The sequence below is a fragment of the Tursiops truncatus genome, chromosome 2 (assembly GCF_011762595.2).
Source record: "Tursiops truncatus isolate mTurTru1 chromosome 2, mTurTru1.mat.Y, whole genome shotgun sequence".
In the NCBI taxonomy this organism is placed as follows: domain Eukaryota; kingdom Metazoa; phylum Chordata; class Mammalia; order Artiodactyla; family Delphinidae; genus Tursiops; species Tursiops truncatus.
Genome location: NC_047035.1, coordinates 138,422,306 through 138,447,405, shown reverse-complemented (window position 1 = coordinate 138,447,405; position 25,100 = coordinate 138,422,306). Strand labels below are relative to the sequence as shown.

The 25,100-nt window shown below is 43.2% G+C and overlaps 1 protein-coding gene across 2 annotated transcripts in view; it reads right to left on the bottom strand.

The window, feature by feature from the left end:
- ABHD2 (abhydrolase domain containing 2, acylglycerol lipase) overlaps positions 1-25,100 on the bottom strand; it is a 110,281-nt gene that overhangs the window by 27,669 nt on the left and 57,512 nt on the right. For both annotated transcript variants that reach the window (XM_019945792.3, XM_019945793.3), the window contains exons 3-4: positions 20,384-20,559; positions 17,312-17,479 (exon numbers count right to left, since the gene is read on the bottom strand). In XM_019945792.3, the coding sequence (XP_019801351.1) occupies positions 17,312-17,479; positions 20,384-20,559 (344 nt within the window). The remainder of the gene's footprint in view (positions 1-17,311; positions 17,480-20,383; positions 20,560-25,100) is intronic.

The following is a 25,100-nucleotide window of genomic DNA, read 5'->3' as shown; positions in this document are numbered from 1 at the left end:
GGAAGATCCCACATGCCGCGAAGCGGCTAGGCCCCTGAGCCATGGCCGCTGAGCCTGTGCGTCCGGAGCCTGTGCTCCACAATGGGAGAGGCCACAACAGTGAGAGGCCCGCGTACCGCAAAAACAAAACAAAACAAAACCAATGGCAGCATACATATTGCTTAGCACTGTTTTTTTTTTTTTTAACAATATGTTTCGGAAGCCATTGTGTAACAATACACATAAAGCTGCCTTCTTTTTTATTTTTATTTTTAATGAGGTATAACATACACCCGGGAAAGTGCACAATCGATGAATCTACGCATTTACACCCATGCAACCACTGTGCAGATCAAGACGGAAAATATTCCTGACACTCCTAGAGGCCCCCTCGCGCCTCTTTCCAGACAAGATCCCCCAGACTTTGACTAACGATTGCAATTTGAAAGTGTTCGGAGCTCCTGAGGCTTGGAAGGTGGCAAAAGATGCTTAAGACTAGGGGAAAAACTGGGGGCCAAGAGCTGCTCCCTCCCAACATGGAAAGACCCAGGCGTCACCCTGAAAAGGAAGTACGTCTCTCTCTCCATTGAGATATAAGAGATCAAGTCTCCTATTTTTCTCCCTCCTGCACCCAGCAGAGGGTGGTGCACCTTGCAGCCCTTCAATAAATAGCTGATGAATTGAGTGGATTCTGAAGGCCTCTGATGGGTCCTGGTGACAGCCTCCTGGAGCAACAAAAAGCTGGTCCAGAGGGAACCCTGACTCTTAACTTAGGAATCTGAAACGCCAGACTTTTGTCCCCACCTAGGTTATTTATCCAAGTTTCTCTTTTTAAAAAGGTAGCAATAGAAGGAATGTTATATCTCTGGGAAACGCTAGGTTTAAAATGGGGAGATGTGATGTAAAAGAGGGGGGAGTCTTCAAACACACTCAGCTGATATCACGGCTGCTCAGGCATGCAACATATAAAGAATTCAGAACTCCTGTTACAGACATTTGTTCACCTCTCTTAGGCCATAAGAGGCCTTAAAAACTCAGCATTAATGAGGCAGTCTGGCCCCATGGCTGAGTGAAAGAGCTCTGTGGTCACACTGTTTAGGGTAGGCCCCTTTAGTGGCCCCCAATGCTCTCAACTTCCCAATGATGACAAGCAAATCCTGGGGTACAAGGAAAATCTATACCTCTGGGCTCCCTGCTGGAGGCTCAGAGTCCACAGATACAGCATGGGGTCTGGCAATGGGTACTTTTAACAAATACTCCAAATGATTTTTATCCTAAGGGAACTTTGGAAAATACCTTGGGCAAGTTACCAAACCATTCTGGGTCTGTTTCTGCATCTGTAAAATGGAGGTAATAATGGTGAATACCTTACAGAGTTGGTTTGCAGGACTGAGTAAAGTGATGTAGGTAAAAGGCTTAGACCAGGGCATAGTAAGTATTCAATGTTAACTATTATTATAACTGTTACTTCTCTTCTCTTTTAAAAATATTATTTAAGTACACCCATGTTCATAGCAGTTTTTATTCACAACAGCCAAAAGGTGGAAGCAACCCAAGTGTCCATCAACAGATGAATGGATAAACCAAATGTGGTACATGTATACAATGGAATATTACTCAGTCTTAAAAAGGAAGGAAATTATGACACATGTTGCAAAGTGGATGAATCTTGAGGACATTATGCCAAGTGAAAAAAGCCAGACACAAAAAGACAAATACTGTCGGATTCCACTTACATGAAGTACAAGGAGTAGTCAAATTCACAGAGACAGAAAGTAGAATGGTGGTTGCTAGGGGCTGGAGGGAGGGGGAATGGGGAGTTGTTGTTTAACGGGTATGGAGTTTTAATTTTGCAAGATGAGAAGTGTTCTGGAGATTGATTGCACAACAATGTGAATGTACTTAACACTACTGAACTGTACATTTAAAAATGATGAAAATGGTAAATTTTTGTGTATTTTACCACAATTAAAAAAAATCATTTAAACAAGGGATTGTAGCTTAACACTTGAAAAGGCCAATTTAGATTTCTAGATTTTTCTCCAAAGCAGTGTTCTGTGATCTGACTGCACATTAGAATTACCTGAGGATCTTGTAAAACAACAACAAATACTAATGCCTGGGCCCTCCCCAAACTAATTAAATCAGACTATCTGAGGGTAGGACCCGGGCATGGGTGTTCTTTTATGAGATCTACAGGGGACTCCAAAGTGCAACCAGGGCTGAGAACCACTGTTCCAGGGAACAAGGATCCGTTTGGCTCAGACTAATAGGAGAAAGCATTCTTTAAGGCATACTCCCACTTGGTCTCTGGACCAGCCTCTTCAGACTTCCCTTTCCACTTGCAGTAAGCAATCTGCCCACACGGAGGCACTGCCCTGCCTTTTGGAAGCTTCTGAAGCAGGGCTGTTGCCCTGGTAGCTGCTTTCCAAATATTTCCTCAAAGCCAGGTTTCTGTAGTGGGTGAACCCCTGCTCAACCCAACAGGGCAGCTCTACCGGGTCCATCAAACTCCTAACAAAAACAATCTTTAAAGCCCTAAATACCCACAACTGCTTTCTGGTAATCGTTCTTGTAGAGTGGATCAGAAAAGCTGCATTGAGGTTAAATATTACTGCAAGAAAAATGCACTAGCCCAGCGGTTCTCAAAGTGTGGTCCCTGGCCCAGCGGCATTAGCATTGCCTGGGAATTGTTCAAAATGCAAGTTCTTATGCCTCACGCCACCTACTGAATCAGAAACTCTAGGGGTGGGGTCTAAACAGAGGGCTCATTAAGACACAGATTGCTAGGTCCCACCTCCAGAATCTTTGATTCAGGAGGTCTGGGTGGGATGAGAATTTTCATTTCTAGCAAGTTCCCAGGCAATGTTGGTCCAGGGAACACACTTTGAGAACCCCTGTCTGAGTTGATAGGAAAGGTGGGTAAAATCTTCAATTTTCTGTATCTTTTGGCCTCTCCCGTTGCGGAGCACAGGCTCCGGGCGCACAGGCTCAGCGGCCATGGCTCACAGGCCCAGCTGCTCCGCGGCATGTGGGATCTTCCCAGACCGGGGCAAGAACCCGTGTCCCCTGCATCGGCAGGCGGACTCTCAACCACTGCGCCACCAGGGAAGCCCTCTTTTGTCTTTTAAAAGGGCGGTTCAGAGAGATGCTTCATGTCACTCACAGTTAAATAAATGCAAATTAAAACGACAATTCACAATCCTTTTCCACTGCCCATATTAGAAAAGATCAACTTTGCCGATACCCAGCACTGGGGAGGGTGTGGGTACCGGGACTGTTGGTCCATCCACTGATGTGGGAGTGGGCACTGGAATAGCCTTCAGAAGGCAATGTGGTAACATTTATTAATGCTTTCAAAAGGACAAACCTCTGGTCCTGCAATTCCACTTTGGGGGACTTTATACTGCAGATGTGTGCGAAGATATATGTGCAAGAATGTTTCCTGCAGCGCTGTTTGCAGCAGCAAAGGATTGGAAATAACCTAAATTTCCACCAGTAAGAGGACTAGTTAAATTGCTGTGAAAAAGAATGAGGTAGAGTCCGGTCTGCTGATGTGGAATGACCCTGACCCAGCTTACTGAGGGGCCAAAACAAGAGCGAAGCAGTGGGATGGCACCATCTCCTGTGTGTACTTGTGTTTTTAAAGGGATTATATGTGTACACATATCTGATTGAATATTTGCTGGAAAACTATAGCAGTTATTATTATTATTTTTATTTTTTTGAAGAGGAAAACCAGGGGCTAGGATGGGAGGAAGACATAGTTTGACTTATTGCTATACAGATTTTTGCACCATTTGAATGTTTTTCCTGTGTATATACATTACTTTTTCAATAAAAATCCAGCCAGTTAAAAAATCTAGTGAAAATCAAGAATAATTTCTTAAAAAGATGTTTAAATATCCTTAGACCAGTTTCAACTATGTTAAATACACCCAACACATCCCTCATGCTGGGGCAGTGATGTGTGCAGCTTGTGATGGGGACATTATTTGCCTGTACAAGAAATGGTACTAAGGGACTTATTGTCAATTGTTTCTACCACCATTTCCTTGGGACTCTGCCTAATTTTTTCATCCCTTGGCTAATTATTTGTATCTTTAAGTTTTGTTCTACCATTGAATGAGCCTCTCTATTAGACTATAAACGCCATCAAGCAAAGATATTCCTGGTGTTGTTCACCACTGTATCTGTGGGGCCTGGCACTCAGCGGGCACTCAGTCAGTATCATCTAAACGAATGGGAAGGAGTCACTACGTTCCAGGCCCTGTGCTAGGCCCTGTGAGTGAGTGGGAGCAACGGGCTTTGGACCCATGTCTAACCCCATAGCCCAAGTCCTTTGTCTTGTATCCCAAATCTACATAAGTAATTGCACGGCCAGGATTTATTTTTCAATTGTGAAAAGTCTTACTTTTTCACCATCTGATGCCTTTTGGACCTACCTATCTTTATCCAGGTCTGAGACTAATTATTTGAGACCTAGAGGAGATGTTCAGATGTCACTGGGGCAGTTACAAAACTTGGATTTTGTAACTCGGATTTGCTACACTACTGAGGAGCAATTATAGCTAATTGTGTAGGCACTTTGGGAGCCTCAGTTTAATTCGATTCAAGCACTTCTGATCTGGATAAAAGGCCAGGTCTACATAATCCTAGACAAGCTGTTGGGTGTTTTGTGAAGAGCTGCCATCTCTCCCAGGCAAGGGAAAGGCAAGGACATGGTGTCTGCCCAGCTCCAGGATCAGCCCGCTGGTAGATGCAGGGTCCTCCCGGGATCTCCACCGGATGTCAGTTACCAAACACCCTCAGTGTCTGGGAACCCCTCCCTGGGTTCTTTTATTAAGAGCTGCAGCTACCTGTTTTTTTAATACTAGGAGGATTGTAATGAGGTTCTATGTATTTAATCCTTAAAGGATTAGCACCAGTAACAAGATTTAGGTATATAATCTTTTTTTTTTAATGTTTCTATAGCCCACTTTAAAAAAATTTTTAATCATATTTAAGTGTACAGTTCAGTGGCACTAAGTACATTCACATTGTTGTGCAACTCTCACCATCATCCATCTCCCGAATTTTGCACCTTCCTAAACTGAAACTCTGTCCCCATTAAAGAGTAACTCCCCATTCCCCCTCACCAACCCCGCCACCGACCCCGGCCCCTGGCATCTACCAATGTACTTTCAGACTCTGTGAATTTGACTGTTCTAGGTCCCTCGTATAAGTGGAATCAAACAGTATTTGTCTACAGACAAATGTATATTGGAATGCATTTTTAAGGTTAACTTAATATATGTCCTGCAAACAGACTTTACCTTTTTCTCCCCCCTGTGCTATACAGTAGGCCCTTATATAATCTTGTTGCAGCTTTTTTTTTTTTTTTTGTGGTACGCGGGCCTCTCACTGTTGTGGCCTCTCCCGTTGCAGAGCACAGGCTCCGGACACACAGGCTCAGCGGCCATGGCTCACGGGCCCAGCCGCTCCGCGGAATGTGGGATCTTCCCGGACTGGGGCACGAACCCGTGTCCCCTGCATCGGCAGGCAGACTCTCAACCACTGCGCCACCACGGAAGCCCTTGCTGCAGCTTTTTAAGACAACGAAATAGGAGGCACTAACCTGGCCTTAGACAGATGAGTACCACAGGCCTATGTTGGAAAAGCAAACTGCCGAGGACAGGAGAGACCTTTTTCTTGTACCATCTATTTCAAAAGCCATTTCCCCCAAAATGGCACTAACATGACTCAGTCAGCTCAAATACAAGGACCCAGAGACGTGGTCTTCCTTGTGGATGGAGACTTTGAGTCATCTCTGTATCCTCCACACCAGGCACATGGTGGGCGTGCCATTGATGGAGTTCGGTAAGAAGGAAGTTTGAATCATGCGGCATGAAAGCACACAGTATCAGCCAGCGTGACTGAGCAGGGGACGGGAAAGAAGAACCTAAATGTCCTTCCCACTAAATTTAATGCAAGAGAGTGGTCAGCTAACAACATGGCTCACTGGCAGACTGTTGGCGGCCTAGCAGCCCCTAGCATTTTCATAGTGAAGGTGTGTGAGTCATTTCCTAGAGCTGTGGGCAAGCTGCTGCAAAGCTGACTCACTCGGGAAGAAAACAGCTGTGGAAATAAAGTGAGAGCCTTCTTTGCCCACCATATGAATTTGCCTTGTCTTTAACTCTGAAACAAAGATTTTCGCAAATGAGTGCTGTTGGCTTTGTTTCCCGGGGTACAGGATGCTGAAAACTGCCCTCTTCTGTCTGAAGGTTAAATATTCAGATCTCATCCAGAAAGCACAGACCTGTCGAGGCTCCTCCACAGTTCTGCTCACAGTATTACTCCCCAACATGTCCCTAAACTCTGGGCCCCTCCCTGGGCACCCTCTCCAAGCTCAATGACTCTCAGCAGATGGTCTTGTCAGATGTTTTACTAAGATGCTTGAACTTCTGCAAATTCCTTCGCTTCCCCATTCTCCCTCTCTCTTCACCCACCTCCCCCCCCCCCCCCCACTCCCTTCCCACAGTGTCCTTCTGCCATTATAACACTTGACTGTTGCAGAGGCAACACAGTTCCTGGCTGTCATCTGGAATCATGAATACGATTCAAAATGTAGTCTGCATCACAGATGTAGAGAACAAAGTATGGACACTAAGGGGGGGAAAGTGGCGGTTGGGGGCAGTGGTGGTGGGATGAATTGGGAGATTGGGATTGACATATCTACACTAATATGTATAAAATACATAGCTAATAAGAACCTGCTGTATAAAAAATAAATAAAATAAAATTCAAAAAAAAACTAAAATGGAGTCTGCATCAATTAAAATGGTAGACATGAAAAGCTTACAGAAACATTTATGTTCATGATCTAATCAAATATCTTCAGCTAGATTGAGCAGTTACTTCTACTTCTAACAAAGTAGAAGTTTCTTAAAAATCACTGTCTGCAACTCTTTGTGGCAAAATGCCTTGGATCATGTGGGTGACCTCTACAGCATGCTGTATAGCAGAGTGACCATACACCTTAGTTTGCCTGAGAGAGTCCTGGAGTTTGTCTGTTATTCTGATGCAGTTATTAGTAAGGTCCTTTTTCACTCTCATAAGTGACCCAGTTGGGTTGCTAAATTATATGGTGACCCCAGGTACAGGGCTTCCCTCCCTTCTAAGATGGAAATGCTATCCCCTAAGCAAGGCAAAATTTTCTGATCTTACATTGAGGTTCCAAAAGACAGTTAAAAAAAAAAAATCCTGTATTAAACCCAATTGGACATTAATGAGCTCCTCCTCCAAGCAACAGAAGATGATGCTGTGATTTCATGTACCTCTTCTCAGCTTGATGTCTAATGTAAGAAAGCCAGATGTTTAGAAATAAGGGAAGAGCCCACTTCACTGTTTAAACTCACAGGAAAAGGTAATTTAAATCGTTTGAGACCATTTTCAATGTCAAAATGTCCTAGGTTGGTGTTCGGTCCTAAGTTCTTAGGAGGCTCATGATTCTAAGGGACTCAGTCACCTTATTGACTGAGTCACCAATGCAAGGTTATTATTTTTATTCCTTTCATCTGATATAGAAAAGACTTTTTAAAAATCTTAAATTTTTCCTCTAATCAAGATCAAACTCATAGACCCTTTGTCACTTGGCACTTAACTTGGCTCTTAACTTTCTGGTCATAAGACATCAAGGTCAGTCTTAGAAATGGAGGTCAGAATAACCACAACTGGATCATTCTGGTTTTTAGTTCGTTTCCTTGGCTGGTGGACTTGATCCAGCTCTACTTTGCTCTGAATATGAATACTGGACTGCTGGGATAAGGCATTTAGCCAAAGATAAAGATGGAGCAGAATATTTCCTGAATTTACTGGTCCCCTGCAGCATCACTGACGACATTACTCACATTCCTAACACCGCCTAGGTTAAAAAATCAATTAAGTCAATTGTTCACTACCGCAGTGTTCCAATTAAAGATTAGGCCCTGTATGATAAATACACTTCAAAAAAATCTTCAAGACTTCTATGCTTTCCTTCATTTTCAAGTGTTATTCATTGATCTCATCCAGAAGATAGGGTTATGGACCCCCAGTCTGTTCCAGCAAAGTATCGTACTTAAATAAGAAATTTAAAAGACTGATAAATTCTACCCTTGTGGGTTCTACTAGTCATCCTAACAGTTTCACATTTTGTCTTTGGTCAGATCAGATAATGTCATGTAACTCATCAAAAGGGAAATCTTTAATATCTGCTGGTTAAAAAAAAAAATCTATGAACTATTCTGAGGCAAGTGGTAAGGAAATTTTTTAAAGAATGAAAATAATTTTTAGAAAGTTAAAATATAGCTAATAAACATGTACTACGATAAAAACAACTTTCCAGTACTGATTTTGAATATAGAAGCCAGTAACATTGAGCTGGAGGTGTGTGACCACCCCCCCCTACCCTCAGCCTGGGCCCACCAGATTTGGCAAGGAGCCAGTACTGAAGGTTATGAAGCTGGAAAGCAAGCACTGCACCCTTCAAAATAACCACCGGGGCCTTGCCATACCTGTAAAAAGAGTCATAACTCAGACCAAGCTCAAAACAGAAATTTATGCTCAACGAGCACTGCTTCTCAAATTGGCCCTTATGACAGTTCACAGGCAGTCAACTGTTTGAAGCCGACATAGAGGCTAGGCCATTTAATTGTTCAAGTAAACTTTCACCTTTTCTCCTCTAAGTGGGCTCACAGAAAACACAAAGTAAGAGTGAAAGACTAATAAAGACAATAATCATTGGCATTTACTGGTATTTGCTGGGCCTCATGCTGTGTACTTTTATATTAATGCTAACTTCCCCAACTGTGGAATTCAAATTCCCATCTGTTGGACTCTAAAACACTGCCTTTTCCTTATGCAGGCATTCCCTGAGCAACTCTCTCTAAGTGATACGCTATATGCAGGAGATTAACAAGAACATAATATAAAAATTGAATACTAAAATCTGGCCCCTGTCCTTAAAAAGGCTGCTGTTGGTAAATATTCTTCTTGGACAAGCCCAGCCAGTAAGTGCAGACTGATTGGGACTGTTTCCCCCCCTTCCCTCGATGGTGAGCTGTTCTTCACTAGAATGGGAGCTTCCGGAAAGCAGGGACTTGAATTCCCACCTGTATTCTCATCACAGGGTCTGGCCTCATGAATGTCTGTAGGATGTGAGATAAACAAAAACCAGAGCCCAAACCCAACAGGCCTGTTTCTGTGGCTCTGAGAAGCTCCTGGCTGCTCTTTTGCCTTAAACCTAAAATGTATCCGACTGGGAACTATTTCCTTACTCCTTAGAAGTATCAGCAGGATGCAGTCCCTTACATGGAAAGGCTATGTAGTTGTTCAAAAGCATGGACTCCAGGACTAGACTGCCTGGGATGGAAACCTGGATCACCCACTCATCAGCTTTGTGATCTGGAGCAAGTTACTCAACCTTTTTCTAAAAAAAATTTTTATTGTAGTATAGTTGATTTACAATGTTGTGTTAGTTTCAGGTGTACACAGCAAAGTGAATCAGTTATACATACACACATATCCACTCTTTTTTAGATTCTCTTTCCATCTAGGCCATTACAGAGTATTGAGTAGAGTTCCCTGTGCTATACAGTATGTGCAAGTTACTCAACCTTGCCGGGCCTCAGTTTCTTCATCTGTAAAAGGGAGATGACTGATTTAATACATCCTATAAAGTACTTAGAACAGTGCCTGGCACACAACAAGTGCAATGTAAGCGACAGCTACTAATAAAAACAGTAATGACCACTACCACCATAGTGGGGACAAATCTTTTTAATGCTCAACTACCTCCCTGCTCCCCTTTATTCTAATAAGCAATATCATAAATAGGAAATGAACACTACGGCAGAGGTGGTACTGAGTTGAAGTTAAGAATCACGCAGTTTGAATGCTGGTCCTACCACTTACTGGTTGTGTGACCCCAGGCAAGGTACTTAACTTCCCTGAGCCTGGGAAGTGGGGAAACTAACGCCTACCTCCGAGGCATCAGGAGGATCAAGGGAAGTATTACCCGTGCATGCTCAGCACATGCCTGGCACTGTTAGTGTGAGATAAATGGTAACTGCTGTCATGCAGGATTTTCCTTAATGAATTTATCTTTCAAAGGCAGAACTAAGGATTCATGTGATTCTAAGTCACAAGAATGTAAGGTTATCCATTTAGGAAATTCTTCTGTTCAAGAGATCTATTTTCAACAATTTCTAATCACATCAGCAAAGATGCCCAATAACAAGGGATTAGTGCTTACGTGGTTTAGAACAGAGTTAGTTTGATAAGCAGGAAAAGGTCTTTTGCAATTTTCTCAGAAAGAGAGGTGTGTGTGTGTGGGGGGGGAAACAGGAAATGAAGAATGAGGGCTTCATGCTGATGCCCTCTTTAGTATGCTCTGGTCAAGGTCACAGTTTCCAAAGGCCCCAAGAGTATCACAGTGACTGGAAGGCCTGCCATCTGCTCCAGAGCGACACGGTTTACATAAGGACAGGTCATACAACCATAAGGCACACCTGTTTGAGGCACGCTAGTCTGCACATCACCTTCCATCCACAAACTGTCATTTCGCACCCTTCCTCTCAGTCCTCATTCAGGCAACACCGACCTAGTGAGCACTTTCTGTGGGCCAAGCAGGGTTCGAAGCCCTGTGGGGCTAGAACAGGAGCACAAAGACCCCGGGCACTTGTGGAGGGGAATTGGGGATGGAGAGACAGGAAATAAACATGTAAACAAATACAACATTTCATCAAACCATACGTGCCTTGAATGTGAAGAGGGGGATTAGACAGAGAATGACTGGGGGCGAGGGGAGTCTTGGAAGGGTTCTCTAAGAAGGTGCCATCTTGGTTGAGTCCTGCATGACAAGGTGAAACCTGGTGAGACAAGAGAAGGGCCCTCCACACAGAACTTGGGCAGACCTGAGGTCAGCAGGCCCCTCAGGCCAGTGCCTGGTGCCCTCATATGTTCTGGATGGGCTGTGCCATGTCCCAGGTATCTGGACCCCCCTCATGTCACATCCAGTTACCCCACATGGAAGAGGCTGACTTGACTGGGTCTATTAAAAGTGAAGGGAAGGAGGGACTTCCCTGGTGGCACAGTGGTTAAGAATCCGCCTGCCAATGCAGGGGACACAGGTTCGAGCCCTGGTCCGGGAAGATCCCACATGCTGTGGAGCAACTAAGCCCGTGCGCCACAATTACTGAGCCTGTGCTCTAGAGCCCGCGAGCCATAACTACCGGAGCCCATGTGCTCTAGGGCCCGCGTGCTGCAGCTACTGAAACCCGTGCACCTAGAGCCTGTACTCTACAACAAGAGAAGCCACCACGATGAGAAGCCTGTGCACCGCAACAAAGAGTAGCCCCCACTCGCCGCAACTAGAGAAAGCCCGCACGCAGCAACGAAGACCCAACACAGCCAAAAAAAAGAAAAAAAAAAAGTGAAGGGAAGGAGATTTAAAAGAGGCTTAAGAAACCTTTGAGACAACTGTAATATATGGGACCTGATTTAGATCCCGAATTGAGCAAACTGTAATTAAAAAGGAAAATAACAAAGAAAGAAGTTAGCTGGGGAAACTGAACTGCTATGAAGGAATACTGTTAAAGTTTTAGGTGTGATGATGGTACTGTGCTATGTTTATGTTATGGACTGAATTGTGTCCTCCCCAAATTCATATGTAGAAGTCCTAAGCCCCAGTACCTCAGAATGTGACTGTATTTGGAGACAGGGCTTCTAGAGAGGTAATTAAGTTAAAATGGGGTCATTAGGGTAGGCCCTAACCCAATATAATTGGTGTCCTTATAAGAAAAGGAGATTAGGGCTTTCCTGGTGCTTCAGTGGTTAAGAATCCACCTGCCAATGCAGTGGACATGGGTTCGAGCCCTGGTCTGGGAAGATCCCAGATGCCGCAGAGCAACTAAGCCTGTGCGCCACAACTACTGAGCCTGCGCTTTACAGCCTGCGAGCCACAGCTATTGAAGCCCGCACGCCTAGAGGCTATGCTCCGCAACAAGAGAAGCCACTGCAATGAGAAGCCCGCGCACCGCAATTAAGAGTATCCCTCGCTCCCTGCAACTAGAGAAAAGCCCGCCCGCGTGCAGCAACAAAGACCCAACGCAGCCAAAAATAAATAAATAAATAAATTTCAAAAACAAAACAAAACAAATGGTATGGATATTTGACAAAAAAAAAGAAAGAAAAGGAGATTAGGACACAGACAGAGACACAGACATGGACACACAGAGAGACAGCCATCTATAAACCAAGGAAAGAAGCCTTTGCAAACCTGCCAACAGTTTGAACTTAGACTTCTAGACTCCAGAACTGTGAGAAAATACATTTCTTTAATTTAAGCCACCCAGGCTATGGTATTTTGCTTTGGTAGCCCTAGCATACTAAAACAGTTTACAGAGAGTCCATGTACCTTAGCATCACATTGAAACAGTCACAGATGAGATGATAGGCTGTCTGGGACTTGCTCCAAAACAATCTTGGAAGGGGGATGCAGGAAAGGTGTGGTTTATGGATGAAATAAGATTGGCCAGAAGCTGAGTACTTGTTGAGGTTGAGTGATGGGTACAGAGGGGTTTATTCTGAGTTCATTTCACCATTCTCTCTACTTTTCTATATTTTGAACATTTCTGTAATAAAAAGGTAAAAGAAAAAAACTGAAGAGGAAACAAAGAATGTGTAAGACCTACATCTGTGGCTCTCAGCCTGGGGCGGGGGGAACCTTACACTCCTGGGGGCTGGCCCCTGGCCTTGGTATCTTTCAGAAGTTCCCCAGGGGAATTCTAATGTTGATAACCACTGAACTAGAAGTTCTTTATGGGAGAAATAAAGGAAGACTTGAAGGGAAGTTCCACATTCCTGGATAAGAAAACACTGTAACAACGAACTTTTCCAAGTTAATTTATACAATAAAATTTCTATTCAAAAATTGTGATACAGTGTGCTAGAGTTCACCAAAATCTACTTCCCTCTCTGGGAACAACACACCTCCCCCACCCGACTGAAGTTAGATTTGACCATGTAATGTGCTTTGGCCAATAAATTGTGACCTCTACGGGTAATGCTCCAGATGGGGGCTGCTCCATGAGCCTGGGTGCTTGAGTGAGGATGGTGATGGGACATAGCACACCCCCGGCCAAGCCAGGATGGATTTGTCATGTGAGGAAGACATAAATCTTTGTTTTTAAACCAGTGAGATTTGGGGGTTGTTTCCACAGCATAATCGAGTCCATCTTGACTGGTACAGAAACTCAACACAGAACTTGACAAAGTAATTCTAAAGTTCAACTGAAAAAATAAACACGCAGAGAGACAAACGCACACGCTGAAGAAGCAATGGGTCAGGGTGAATCCTATCAGATATTAGGCCATATCACAAAGCAACAGTAATTAAAAATGAATGATATTAGGTGTAGAAATAAAAGTCAACAAATATATTTATACTGAAGTATAGAAAGTCCATAAATAGGCAACTAGTCAATACAGGACTAAGTGTGATGAAGATTTTTCAGTTCTAGCTTGTTAACAGTTGAGCTGCCTCACTTTACCAGTGAAAAGTAACAAACATAGGCTTTGCTCTAATGTATCAGGCCAGCTTTGCTGAAGGATTGCTCCTTATTCATCAGTCCAGGGAACCGTTTATTAAAAACCCATTCTTTTATTTTTTAAAATTGCAGTATAGTTGATATATAATATTATATAAATTACAAATGTACGATATAGTGATTTACAATTTTTAAAGGTTATACTCCACTTATATTTATAAAATATTTGAAAATACTCCATGTTGTACAATATATCCTTGTAGCTTTTTTTTTTTTTTTTTTCGGTCGTGTTGAACGGCCTGTGGGATCTTAGTTCCAGAACCAGGGATTGAACCCTCATCCTTGGACTCCTGGACCACCAGGGAATTCCCCTTTATAGCTTATTTTATACCTAAGGTACAAAATAAGAGGTTTCTACCTCTTAATCCCCTATATTGCCCCTCCCCCATTCCCTCTCCCCACTGGTAACCAGTAGTTTGTTCTCTATGTCTGTGTATCTGCTTCTTTTTTGTTATATTCACTAGTTTGTTGTATTTTTTAGATTCCACATATAAGTGATATCATACACTACTTGTCTTTCTCTGTCTCTATTTCTTTCTATTTTCTTGTCTTTCTCTGTCTCTATTTCACTTAGCATAATGGCCTCCAAGTCCACCTGTGTTGTTGCAAACAGCAAAATTTCATTCTTTAAAAACCCATTCTTTTAAACTAAAGTCATATTAATAGCACTTAAGGAAGTACTAACACCTTCTCTAAGCTACCAAAGACTTTTTTTTTTTTTTTTTGCGGTACGCGGGCCTCTCACTGTTCTGGCCTCTCCCGTTGCGGAGCACAGGCTCCAGACGCGCAGGCTCAGCGGCCATGGCTCACGGGCCTAGCCGCTCTGCGGCATGTGGGATCTTCCCGGACCGGGGCACGAACCCGTGTCCCCTGCATCGAGGCGGACTCTCAACCACTGCACCACCAGGGACGCCCCCAGAGATTTTTTTGTTTGGATTTCAAGTGCCTTAAGTTCTGGATTTTTGACCTCAGGTCACATTTGTTTGACCTTACTAACCGATGGTTAAACAATGCACCTCAACAGTTAAAAGATGTACTGATAAACAAAAGAACTAAATAGCACAGCTAGAAAAATCATCCATATCTTTAGGTACCTGTCTTTCTGGAAAACTACTAAAATAAACTATAGGAATTTATTTATAAAATTCTGATGAAACAAACGGTGACAACAACAAAAAGGGTAAGTTAAATTACTATGAAAGATGTGGGTGCTGAGCTCACCCTAGATGGACTCACTTCACCCCACGGATTTTCCTTCTCAAATTCTGCTTGCCAGCCCAGATGTGCCATTCTCTTAAAAGGCAGCTGTAGGGCTGTTTACCCCACAGCCCCCATCTCTCTATTTTTGAGCTCCAACCCCTCCTCACCTTGAGGACCCAGTTCAAATGCTTTTTCTGGGAGGACCCTTCCTTCCACGCGTGACCCTTGCCTATGGAGACAGGCTGGATTCTCCACCCTGCTGCTGTGCGCCCACCAGACACTCTCAACTGGTGCACTCATCATACTGTATTGTAATTATTATTGATATTCCCATCTTCCCCTGCAGAACACGTCTTATTTATCTGGGCCACACAGAGCACTGCTAATCTTTCACTAGCATTATAGGATCTTCAAGTATTTGAATAAGTCGAACATTTCATAAGTGGATACTATATGTTAGGTACTCAATCGCCTGCTAAGTCCTTAGTGACCCATATTTAATTGTAAAACTGTAACCCCCACTTTGCAGTTGAAGAACCTGGAACCGAGGTTAAGCAAATTCAAGGTAACACAGCTGGCCAGTGGCAGGGCTGGGTAGCCTCTCTGTGACCACGTCCCACACTGAGCCGACTCGTCTCTGCTCCTTTAGCCACCAGACTCCTCGACTTGTGTGCGAGTGCCCCCCAGTCTAGACTCCTGTCTCTATAGCTCAGCACTCTGAGGGGCGGGGGCCTGGACTGCACAGGCCTAGCTCCTCTCCTAGGATTCTGGAGGCCAGGGCGGCAAGATTCAGGCTCTTATCTTGGCTCTTCCACTTACGGGTTCTCTCCCTGCCCGAATTACTTAAACTCTCTGTGCTTCAGTCTCTCCATCACAATTTCACTCACTGCCTCAAGGGCTGCTGTGGAGATGGAAGAGATCACGTCCATGGGAAACGGTGGTGCTGTGCTGGGCACATGTTAAGTGTTCTCGTTGGCATTTCTTGTCTTGTTGGCACTTCGTGCTGTTAGGTAGCACTCCCGTCCCAGACCCTGCGGCCAAGCCACACTTCCCCATCCTCTACTTGTGCACCCGAATTTGTATATCTAAGTACAGGACCTTATAATTGTTCTCCATTGTTTTCATTTTTGTTAGATACTGCCTGTTTCTGCCTTTTGATCCAAACCTGTCTCTCACTTACTCACTACTCCCCATGTGCCTGTGTTACGTGTAAATCTGGAGCTTCACCTGTATCTTCAAGCTACTGACCAAACTGTTGAACAGAAGGGAGGCTGTAAAATGGGTGTCTTTAGGTGGGAGTGCACACGGAGGAGCAGTCGGATGGGAGCCCCCAGCCTGGCACAGAGCAGGTGCCCCCGCTCACGCTTCCTTACCCACCCTCACATGCCACCAAGGGTGGAAAAAACTGGAGCAATATTACTGGAGGACAATCTGACAATATGTACAAGACGTGTATAAAAAATGCTGACTCTGAAATTCTACTCCTGGAAATTTACTCCCAAGAAGACACTAAAGAGAAGAAAAAAGTTCTATGAAAAAATATTTATAGCATCATTATTTAAAATGCTGAAAAACTTTAAATAACCTAAATGGCTACAAAGAGGAATGGTTAAATAAACTATAACAGGGTAATCACAGCAATGTGGCTCTTTAAAAAGATTAAATATAATGACTATGCATCTTTATGTTAGTGAATATAAAGTTATTTAAATTAAGTTACCATAGATATACACACTATGACTGCATCTAAATAAAAACTATGTGCACACAGATAAAAGAATGGGAGGATGAAGAAAGAGAAAATTAGTTATGGTGAGATTATAAATGTAATTTTCATTTGTTTCCCATGAAAACACCTTATAATTGATGTGGTTATAAACACCACAAATGTTGGTACATATACAGACACATATTTTAATGTTTATTATTTATGTGTGTTCAGTTAATCTGAAGGGAGAGTTAAATAAGATTTAAGAACGAGCGGTCCAGAACACAGAGCCTTACCTAACAAAGGACTTCGATGAAACTCAAGAAGCATTTGTCTAAATATGAGATCCAATTCCCGTCCTCAAGCAGCCTGAAACCCACTGAGTTGTTAATGTGCTAGACTCCCTTCCCACTAACATCCACATGCCTCATCACAGCGCTGGCCTGCCACTCACAAGAGTCCTGAGGAATGAGCATCAGGAGGGCATAGTGATGAAGGGCATTAACTTACCAGCAGGGGGCGCTGTGCAAGACCTTCCCCTGTGAGCTTTAGTTTCTGCCTCTGAGATTGGCTGAGATAGGGGTTGTTCCAGTGCCCAGCTGAGAGGCTGATGTGAGGCATGGCTTCTCAAATGCCCAGTACACATGGGCTGCTGTTACAATTGTGTGCCCCACCAGCTCTTTCAGATGGGCACAAATTCTAAACTTAGAAAAGTAAGGCAGAAGCAGAAGTAGCAGCACACTTGGAGTAGGAAAAGAAATAAGGGGTTCTCCACTTGGCTGTGCCCCAAGCTTACCGTAGGTGAACATGCGTGGCGAGGTCAGTTCAATGTTGGGCAAGGCGCCCAGGTGGTTCAGCACGGCACACCGATAGCCATTTTTCTGGGCGTAGTCAACGAAGGTGCGGATGTACTGCTTCTCACTGTGATTGGCAATTCCAGGGCAGATGACCATGGTAACATCATCTATGTGGTGGAGGAGGAGATTCCGAGATAGCCAATAAATAGTGACATGATAAATGGTCACAACTACATTTCATTGGCTTAGCCAACAGTAGGAGAGAATTTAACATACATCTTGTCACTCATTTCTCTGGGAAAGAATATCTTTCCCTCTAGCTGGAACTCTCTATAGCAGTGTTTCTCAAATTATTTGTGGTGAAGGGTCAGTTTTTAAAAGTTCCAATCCATTATGGACAGATGCTTTTGAAAAATAAAATATAATCAAAATTAACTACTAGAAAAATGAAATGAAAAAGATTCAAATCTCAATTTTTTAATTATTAGAGTCAATGGATATAAAATCACTCTGTCAAATTCTTATACAAGTTTCCAAGCATTACTCTTAATTTCTATATGAAATTCTGTATGAATGAATGAATGAAAAAATAAAAAGCAGTGTTTGTTTAGACCTCTTTGATCCAGCAATTTTACTTTCAGGTATTTATCTTACAGATACATTGTACATACACAAAACAACATATCTACAGTATAGATTGTAATAGCAAAAGACCGAATATAACATAAATGTCCAGAAATAGGGGTCTGCTTAAATAAATTTTTGCATATCCAAACGATGAAATATTATGTAGCCCTTAAAAATAATGAGACATCTTTACATACACTGATATGGCAAGCTCTCTAATATGTATTAAGTGGAAAAAGCAAGGTGCAGAAAAGGGTTATGATATGCTACTATTTGTTGGGGGGAAAAGACATCTATGTTTATAAACGCATCCACTAGCTCTGGAATCAAACACAAGAATCCTAACAGTGGGTACCACTGTTAGGGTGGGAGAGAGACTTACACTTTTACTGTATATCCTTTAGTACATTTTGAATATTCTATCATGAGCATGAACTACCTACTTAAAAATATGAATATGTGTTTTTCTTTAAAAGAAAAGTGGTGTTTGGGTTATTAAATCTAATCACAAATTTTCCTTCTGAAAGTTAAGAACAATTTTAAAATTTGTACGCAATATGCATAAAGAAACTTAAAATTTTTTCTAAACCTTGACCTTGTAATTCCAATTCTTGGAATCTTGCCTTAAATTTTATGAGTAAGGATGCTTATCAAAGGATTATTTGAGAGCAACAAAATTATAAGCAAGCTAAATGCCCAAAACCAGAATGATTAAATTATGGTATGACCACATTGGAGACTATTAAGCAATTGTTAGACTTTTGTTATTGAAGACTTTTAGACTTTTAACTATATGGGGAAATATTTATATTATAATTTATAATATAATGTGTAGTAATTTAAATTTTAGAAAAACTTTGCATAGAACCGAAGGTAAATGGAACAAAACGCTAACAGTGGTATGCTGGGTGTAGGATTACAGATGATTCTTTTCTTTTTTTTAAATGTTTCTACATTATCTACATTTTCTATGAGTGAGTATTTATTCCTTTTGTTGTCAGGAAGAAATCATTAAAAAGGAAAAACGGCTGCTTTTCTTAGAGCGTTTCCTGGAAGCATTTCTGCCTTCCAGAACCACCTTCATCAATCCTTTCTGGGCACAGGGGTGATAGAAAGACACAGACAATCACAAAAAAGAATCAGTTTCGTCCTTTTCAACTTTCCACCTCAGTCCTAGAAGAGCAGGTTAAATTAAATTGCTTAAATTTTGTACTTTAATAGTAGAAGAAGTCAGAGCATTAGAAGCAAGGGAAAAAATATTTAACTTTTTTAAATGGTAGAGAAATAAATATTTGAAAGATCAGCTACAAGGCTTAGAAGCACAATGTGAACTCCTAATCTATTCATTTATTCACTTCTGTGACTGTTTATTCGACTCTGGGGATTCCTACATTCTAGCAGACAGATGATAAACAACTATGCAAATAAGCTCAGAGAGTGGCAGGTACCATGAAGAACTAGAGCAGGAAGGTGTGATGGATTTCCTGGGAAGGATACACTAGTTAGAGGAGTCAGGGACCATCCCTCTGAGGTGACATCGGGGCTGAGAGCTAAATGACAAAGAGGCAATTGTGTGAAGGTCTGGGACAAGCATTCCAGACAGAGGGAACATAAGCTAAGTTGTCACTAGCTACTCAGAGGTTCTAAGTGTTTTAAATAACTGAGAGCTATATTACATTTACTGGAATTTACCCCTAAATATTGACTGAGTTCCTGTAAAAAACTAGGTGCCTTTGAATACTACAGAACTCAAAAGACATGTCCTCTTCCAGTAGTAACAGCATTCAAAGGATGCAGCCATCTAACTCCACTTCCTCAGAAGTCCTCATTGTGAAGCTTTTTATGAATGTTTATTGTGCAGTCTGCACAGAGCAATGAGAGTTTTATCACCAGTAGAAACCGTGGTTGTTTCTGAGATATAGGTGTCCCAGACCTCTGGAAACCTAAGCAGAGGGTATATGAGAGCCTTTGTTATCTGCTGTTGTCCAACAAACAAGACCAGCTACACTGCATCTCTCAGCTTCAGTTTCCTCATCAGTAAAGTAGGGATAATAAGGCACTGACTTCTCAGGGTTGTTGTGAGGATTAAATGAGATAATAGCATACATAAAGCACTTAGAATAGTCCAGCTTCTGTTGCTGTCATCAAACCAGAGGCCTGGTCCTGGGCTCCAAGTTCTTATACCAAGCTTTTCTATTTCACAAAAGGACTAAAAAACTGTGTTCAACAATGCTTTCTGAAGAGCCCTACAGGACGCCCGGCAAGCACACGCTGGAGCCAGTCCTTGCCAGTTGCTCCTAAGTGATGCACCTCAGCAGACTTCCTACAGGACCCTGAATGCGATGGTAAGTATCAATGGCTCGAGCATTTATATTGAGGCTCCCTCACGGACTAGTTCCCCTTCCCTGAGTGATGGCCCAATCATATGACCTAAACTAGCTTACCTCCCACACAGTGCTCAGCCAAGGGCTCGAAGAGGTCAAAGGTCGAAGTGGCTCCGTCAGACATGGTGATGAACTTCCGGTGCCCATACGGGTGTGGTGACCTCACCCTTCCCATCTTCCCATACAAGGCTGTTTGGATGTGTCCACTTTTCCCCCAGATCAAAGGTGGAATATATCTAAGAAAGAAGGAGAGGAGAGGTCAATTTTCCCACACTCCTTGAATAATCCTCTAAAAAAACTTTGGAGCAAGAGCTTTTCAACCTCTTTTTTTTTTCCTGACAAATTCTGTTCACTAAGCACAAACATGAGATTTTTTAAACCTTATACCCATGCCATGATTTATCTCCTTTTCCCATTTAACGCATCAGATTAGCTTTAGAAATCAACCAGGGCATGCTTATATAGACAGGATTTCAAATTTAAAGTGTTAATTAATTCAACACGGGTTATTGCCGTAATAAATTAATTCAACACGGGTTATTTCCATAATGTAGAATAGAAAGCAAGCAACTAATACATTTTGAACACATGCTACTTGACAGGGTTAGCCTCATTATCAAATGAGCTAATGTATATAAAATAGCTAGCACGGCACCTATGCAAACTAAATGTTCACTTCTTTGCCTTCCCCCAATAAGGCAGGCCACAGCTGCAGGGGTTACCCCATGAACCAAACCTGCTACCTTGTTAAACTGGGAAGGGCTGCAAAGCCTCCTAAGAGTCTGTTAAGTGCCTTGTGCATGTGTGTGTGTGTGTGTGTGTGTGTGTGTGTGTGTGTGTGTGTGCGCGCGCGCGCGCGCTGGGGGGCACATTGTATGCTCTGGAGAATGTGCTAGAAGGGCAGAGCAATGTAAATATTTGTTGGATTAATGAAGGATAAAGTCTTGTTAGCATAAGCAAGGCATGATACCACCCTAACAACTGTCCTTCGTGAAAACACAGTGACTCTGGTCCTTGGTAGGAAGGGCAAAAATCACAAACTAGTTAACCACTGGGAAAACAAGGTGTTCCAAGTTACAATTAAGAAATGATTATAGTTCACAACCACGGGGCAAGATGATCCCATTCACTGAAACTGCTATTGGTTTCTCTTCTTCAGCTTTGAGCCCAAGCTTGATGCATGAGCAGGATTTGTGTTCTGTATTAAACTAGAGACATAATATAAAATGGTAATGACATCAATCCTTCACCTCTGTAGTGTATCACAGTGGTGAACATTTTATTAAGAATTTACCTTAACCTGCTTGCCGATTTGTGCCTATCATTTCTATCAGACCAGATGATCCCAGACCCTCTTCTTAAATTAAACCAGATTTACTCTCTGTTTTGGCAATTCATTAAATCTACACAAATTTAAGAGAAGGGAAGTCATCACCTTAAGCAAGCCAGTTCCCAGATAAGCTTCCTCTCTGGGGGCAGGGAGGAGAAGGAAGAGTTTTTTTTTTTTTTTTTTGCGGTACGCGGGCCTCTCACTGTTGTGGCCTCTCCCGTTGAGGAGCACAGGCTCCGGATGCGCAGGCCCAGCGGCCATGGCTCATGGGCCCAGCCGCTCCGCGGCATGTGGGATCTTCCCGGTACGGGGCACGAACCCATGTCCCCTGCGTCGGCAGGCGGACTCTCAACCACTGCGCCACCAGGGAAGCCCAAGGAAGAGTATTTTTAAGACCTATGGACATGAAACCACTTGCCAGCATCAACCACAGGTGCAAATCTCAGCGCAGAGACCACGGCCTTTAGAAAGCAGGCAAAGGCATTTTTAAGAGATAAGTGGATTATGACAGTAACAAAAAGCAAGCTTATAAAATAATGTCAATAGGACAGCTGAATACTATACAAGATTTAGATAACCGAATTTATAAAGGGTTTCAGACTACTAAGTTGGACAATAAACTGTGCATACGGGGAGGGGAGTGGTCCAAGAAACCAAACTTCTGATTGTTCCTGGAGGAGAAGTTGGGAGAAAATTTTGTTTACAATATAAATTAAAAACAGAAATGTGCTGAGGTTAAAAATGTCAGAAGAATGGGTTAAATTTCATCTACTTATCCTCTGATCTCATTTAGAATATAATATAATCATAGAAAAGATGACAAGAGCATAAAATTTCCTTTTGGCTACTCAGATTTCCTGTATAATCATGGCACAGGTGATCAATCCTGATGCCATGCTCCAGATTCAAGGTCCTGTCACCGCCTCTGAATCTTGGCAATTGCCCCCCAAGTGGCCTCTCAGCCTCTAGTCTTGCTCCCATCGACTCTGGCATCCCCCCACCAGTGGAGGGATAACTAACACACAAACCTGGCCACGGCCCTTGCTTGAGTCCTAGTAGCTCGGCTTAGGAGGTGCCACCTTGGTGCCTGCTTACCTCCTTTTGCCTAAGTTCCAAAAAACCTGAACCACCGTCCACTCAAGAGTCACTTCCAATCAGGTTTTTTGGGAAGCTCCCTGTCTCTGTGCCCCCTGGAAAAGCACCCTGCACACCCTAGCACCCACGAGGCTTGATTAAAATACACCTTTTTCAAGCACACTCCTCCCTGCCACCTGCAGGGCCTGGGCTCATTCTCCTTTGTGTCTATCCTCAGGGCACTCGAAACACACGAAGCACGTAGGGAGGACTCGAGGATGAACAGAATACAGACCCACTTAGTAAATCTGAAAAGACAAAGATATGCTTAAAAAATCATATGCATCAGGATGATGTGAACTTGGCTGTGGCATCATTGGTGTTTGGCTGTTGTTCTCCTTCCAGGCTACTCAGCACCATTCTCAGACTGGGCTGGGATGAAATTCTCAAGCTGTTCCTGTGTGTGTGCATGCGTGCGTGCATGGTGTGTGGACAGGTGACTGCCTGGGACTTTCTCAGTTCAGTGTAAGGTCAGTTGTACACAGTGGAAGTTTCACTGTCTATAATTTTATGACAATACCACCTACTGATAAAACACTTTTTAATTAACATCACAGTAACCCAACACCAGGGCTTACAAGATTGAGTTTTTGCATAGCATTTACTGTGGTGGAGCTTTATTGTGTTTTTGTTTGTCTTCATAACTGATCCACAGATCATAGGAAAAACATTAAGAAAGTAAAAACCAGGGCTTCCCTGGTGGCACAGTGGTTGAGAGTCCACCTGCTGATGCAGGGGACATGGGTTCGTGCCCTGGTCCAGGAAGATCCCACATGCTGCGAAGCGGCTGGGCCCGTGAGCCATGGCCGCTGAGCCTGTGCATCCGGAGCCTGTGCTCCGCAACGGGAGAGGCCGCAGCAGTGAGAGGCCCGCGTACCGCAAAAAAAAAAAAAAAAAAAAAAAAGAAAGTAAAAACCAGAATAGGTGCCCACTCACGTGGTTCAGTTCAGGGAAGAAATCTGGACCAAAACAACAGAATATTTTGAAATTTACATAAATATGGAAATATTTAATTTTTAAAATTTATTTATTTTGGGCTGCCTTGGGTCTTTGTTGCTGTGTGCAGGCTTTCTCTGGTTGCGGTGAGTGTGGGCTGCTCTTCGTTGCAGTGCGCAGGCTTCTCACTGTCGTGGCTTCTCTTGTTGCGGAGCACGGGCTCTAGGCGTGCAGGCTTCAGTAGCTGTAGCATGTGGGCTCAGTAGTTGTGGCTCACGGGCTCTAGAGTGCAGGTTTAGTAGTTGTGGCGCACGGGCTTAGTTGCTCCGTGGCATGTGGGATCTTCCCGGACCAGGGCTCGAACCTGCATCCCCTGCATTGGCAGGCAGATTCTTAACCACTGCGCCACCAGGGAAGTCCCTGGAAACATTTAAGAGATGTTGCTGAAGTGGTACATGGAGGAATATGTTTTACTCTAACTACCTATGGGGTAGTTTGTCTGAAAATAGAGCCGCCAAATAATTCCACCTATTCCTGCCCCCACAAGCCATTCTTCCCGTCAGGAGCTAGATTCCTACCTCCCCTACCCCACCCCTATGGATCTAGGCTGGCCTGTGACTTGTCCGGTCTGCTGGACGTGGTGGGAGGCCTGCTGTGCAGATCTGGGCCTGGCCCTTCAGAAGCCTGGCAGCTTCTGCTTGTATAATACCTCCTTGGAAGTCTGGTGCTATGCTATAAAGAAGCCAGGCCTTGACTACCCAGTGATGAGGGAAAAACGGAGGGGGGCTAGAGAATGAGAAATAAAACCAAGAACTGTGTGCATTTAAAATTTCATAGTACCACCGAACTGCCTCCCAAAAGAGAGGGACCAATTTACATTCCTACCAATTGTGTATGAAAGTACCTGTCTTCCTCACCCTCATCAATAATTGGTGTTTTAGGGCTTCCCTGGTGGCGCAGTGGTTGACAGTCCAACTGCCGATGCAGGGGACACGGGTTCGTGCCCCGGTCCAGGAGGATCCCACATGCCGCGGAGCGGCTGGGCCCATGAGCCATGGCCCCTGAGCCTGCGCGTCTGGTGCCTGTGCTCAGCAACGGGAGAGGCCACAACAGTCAGAGGCCTGCATACCGCAAAAAAAAAAAAAAAAAAAAAAATTGGTGTTTTGGCTACTTTGATAGGCAAAAAATGGGTATTATATTTCAATTTGTGTTTCTTAAGGTTGATCCAATCTATGGCAGAAAAAAAGTTTCTTACTTGAATTTGCATTTCCTTGATTCGTGTGTTTATTAGCAATTTGTACTTCTTTTCTGTGATATCCTTTGTCCATTTTTCTATTATAGTTTTCTTTTTCCTTTTTTATTTTTATCACTCCTACA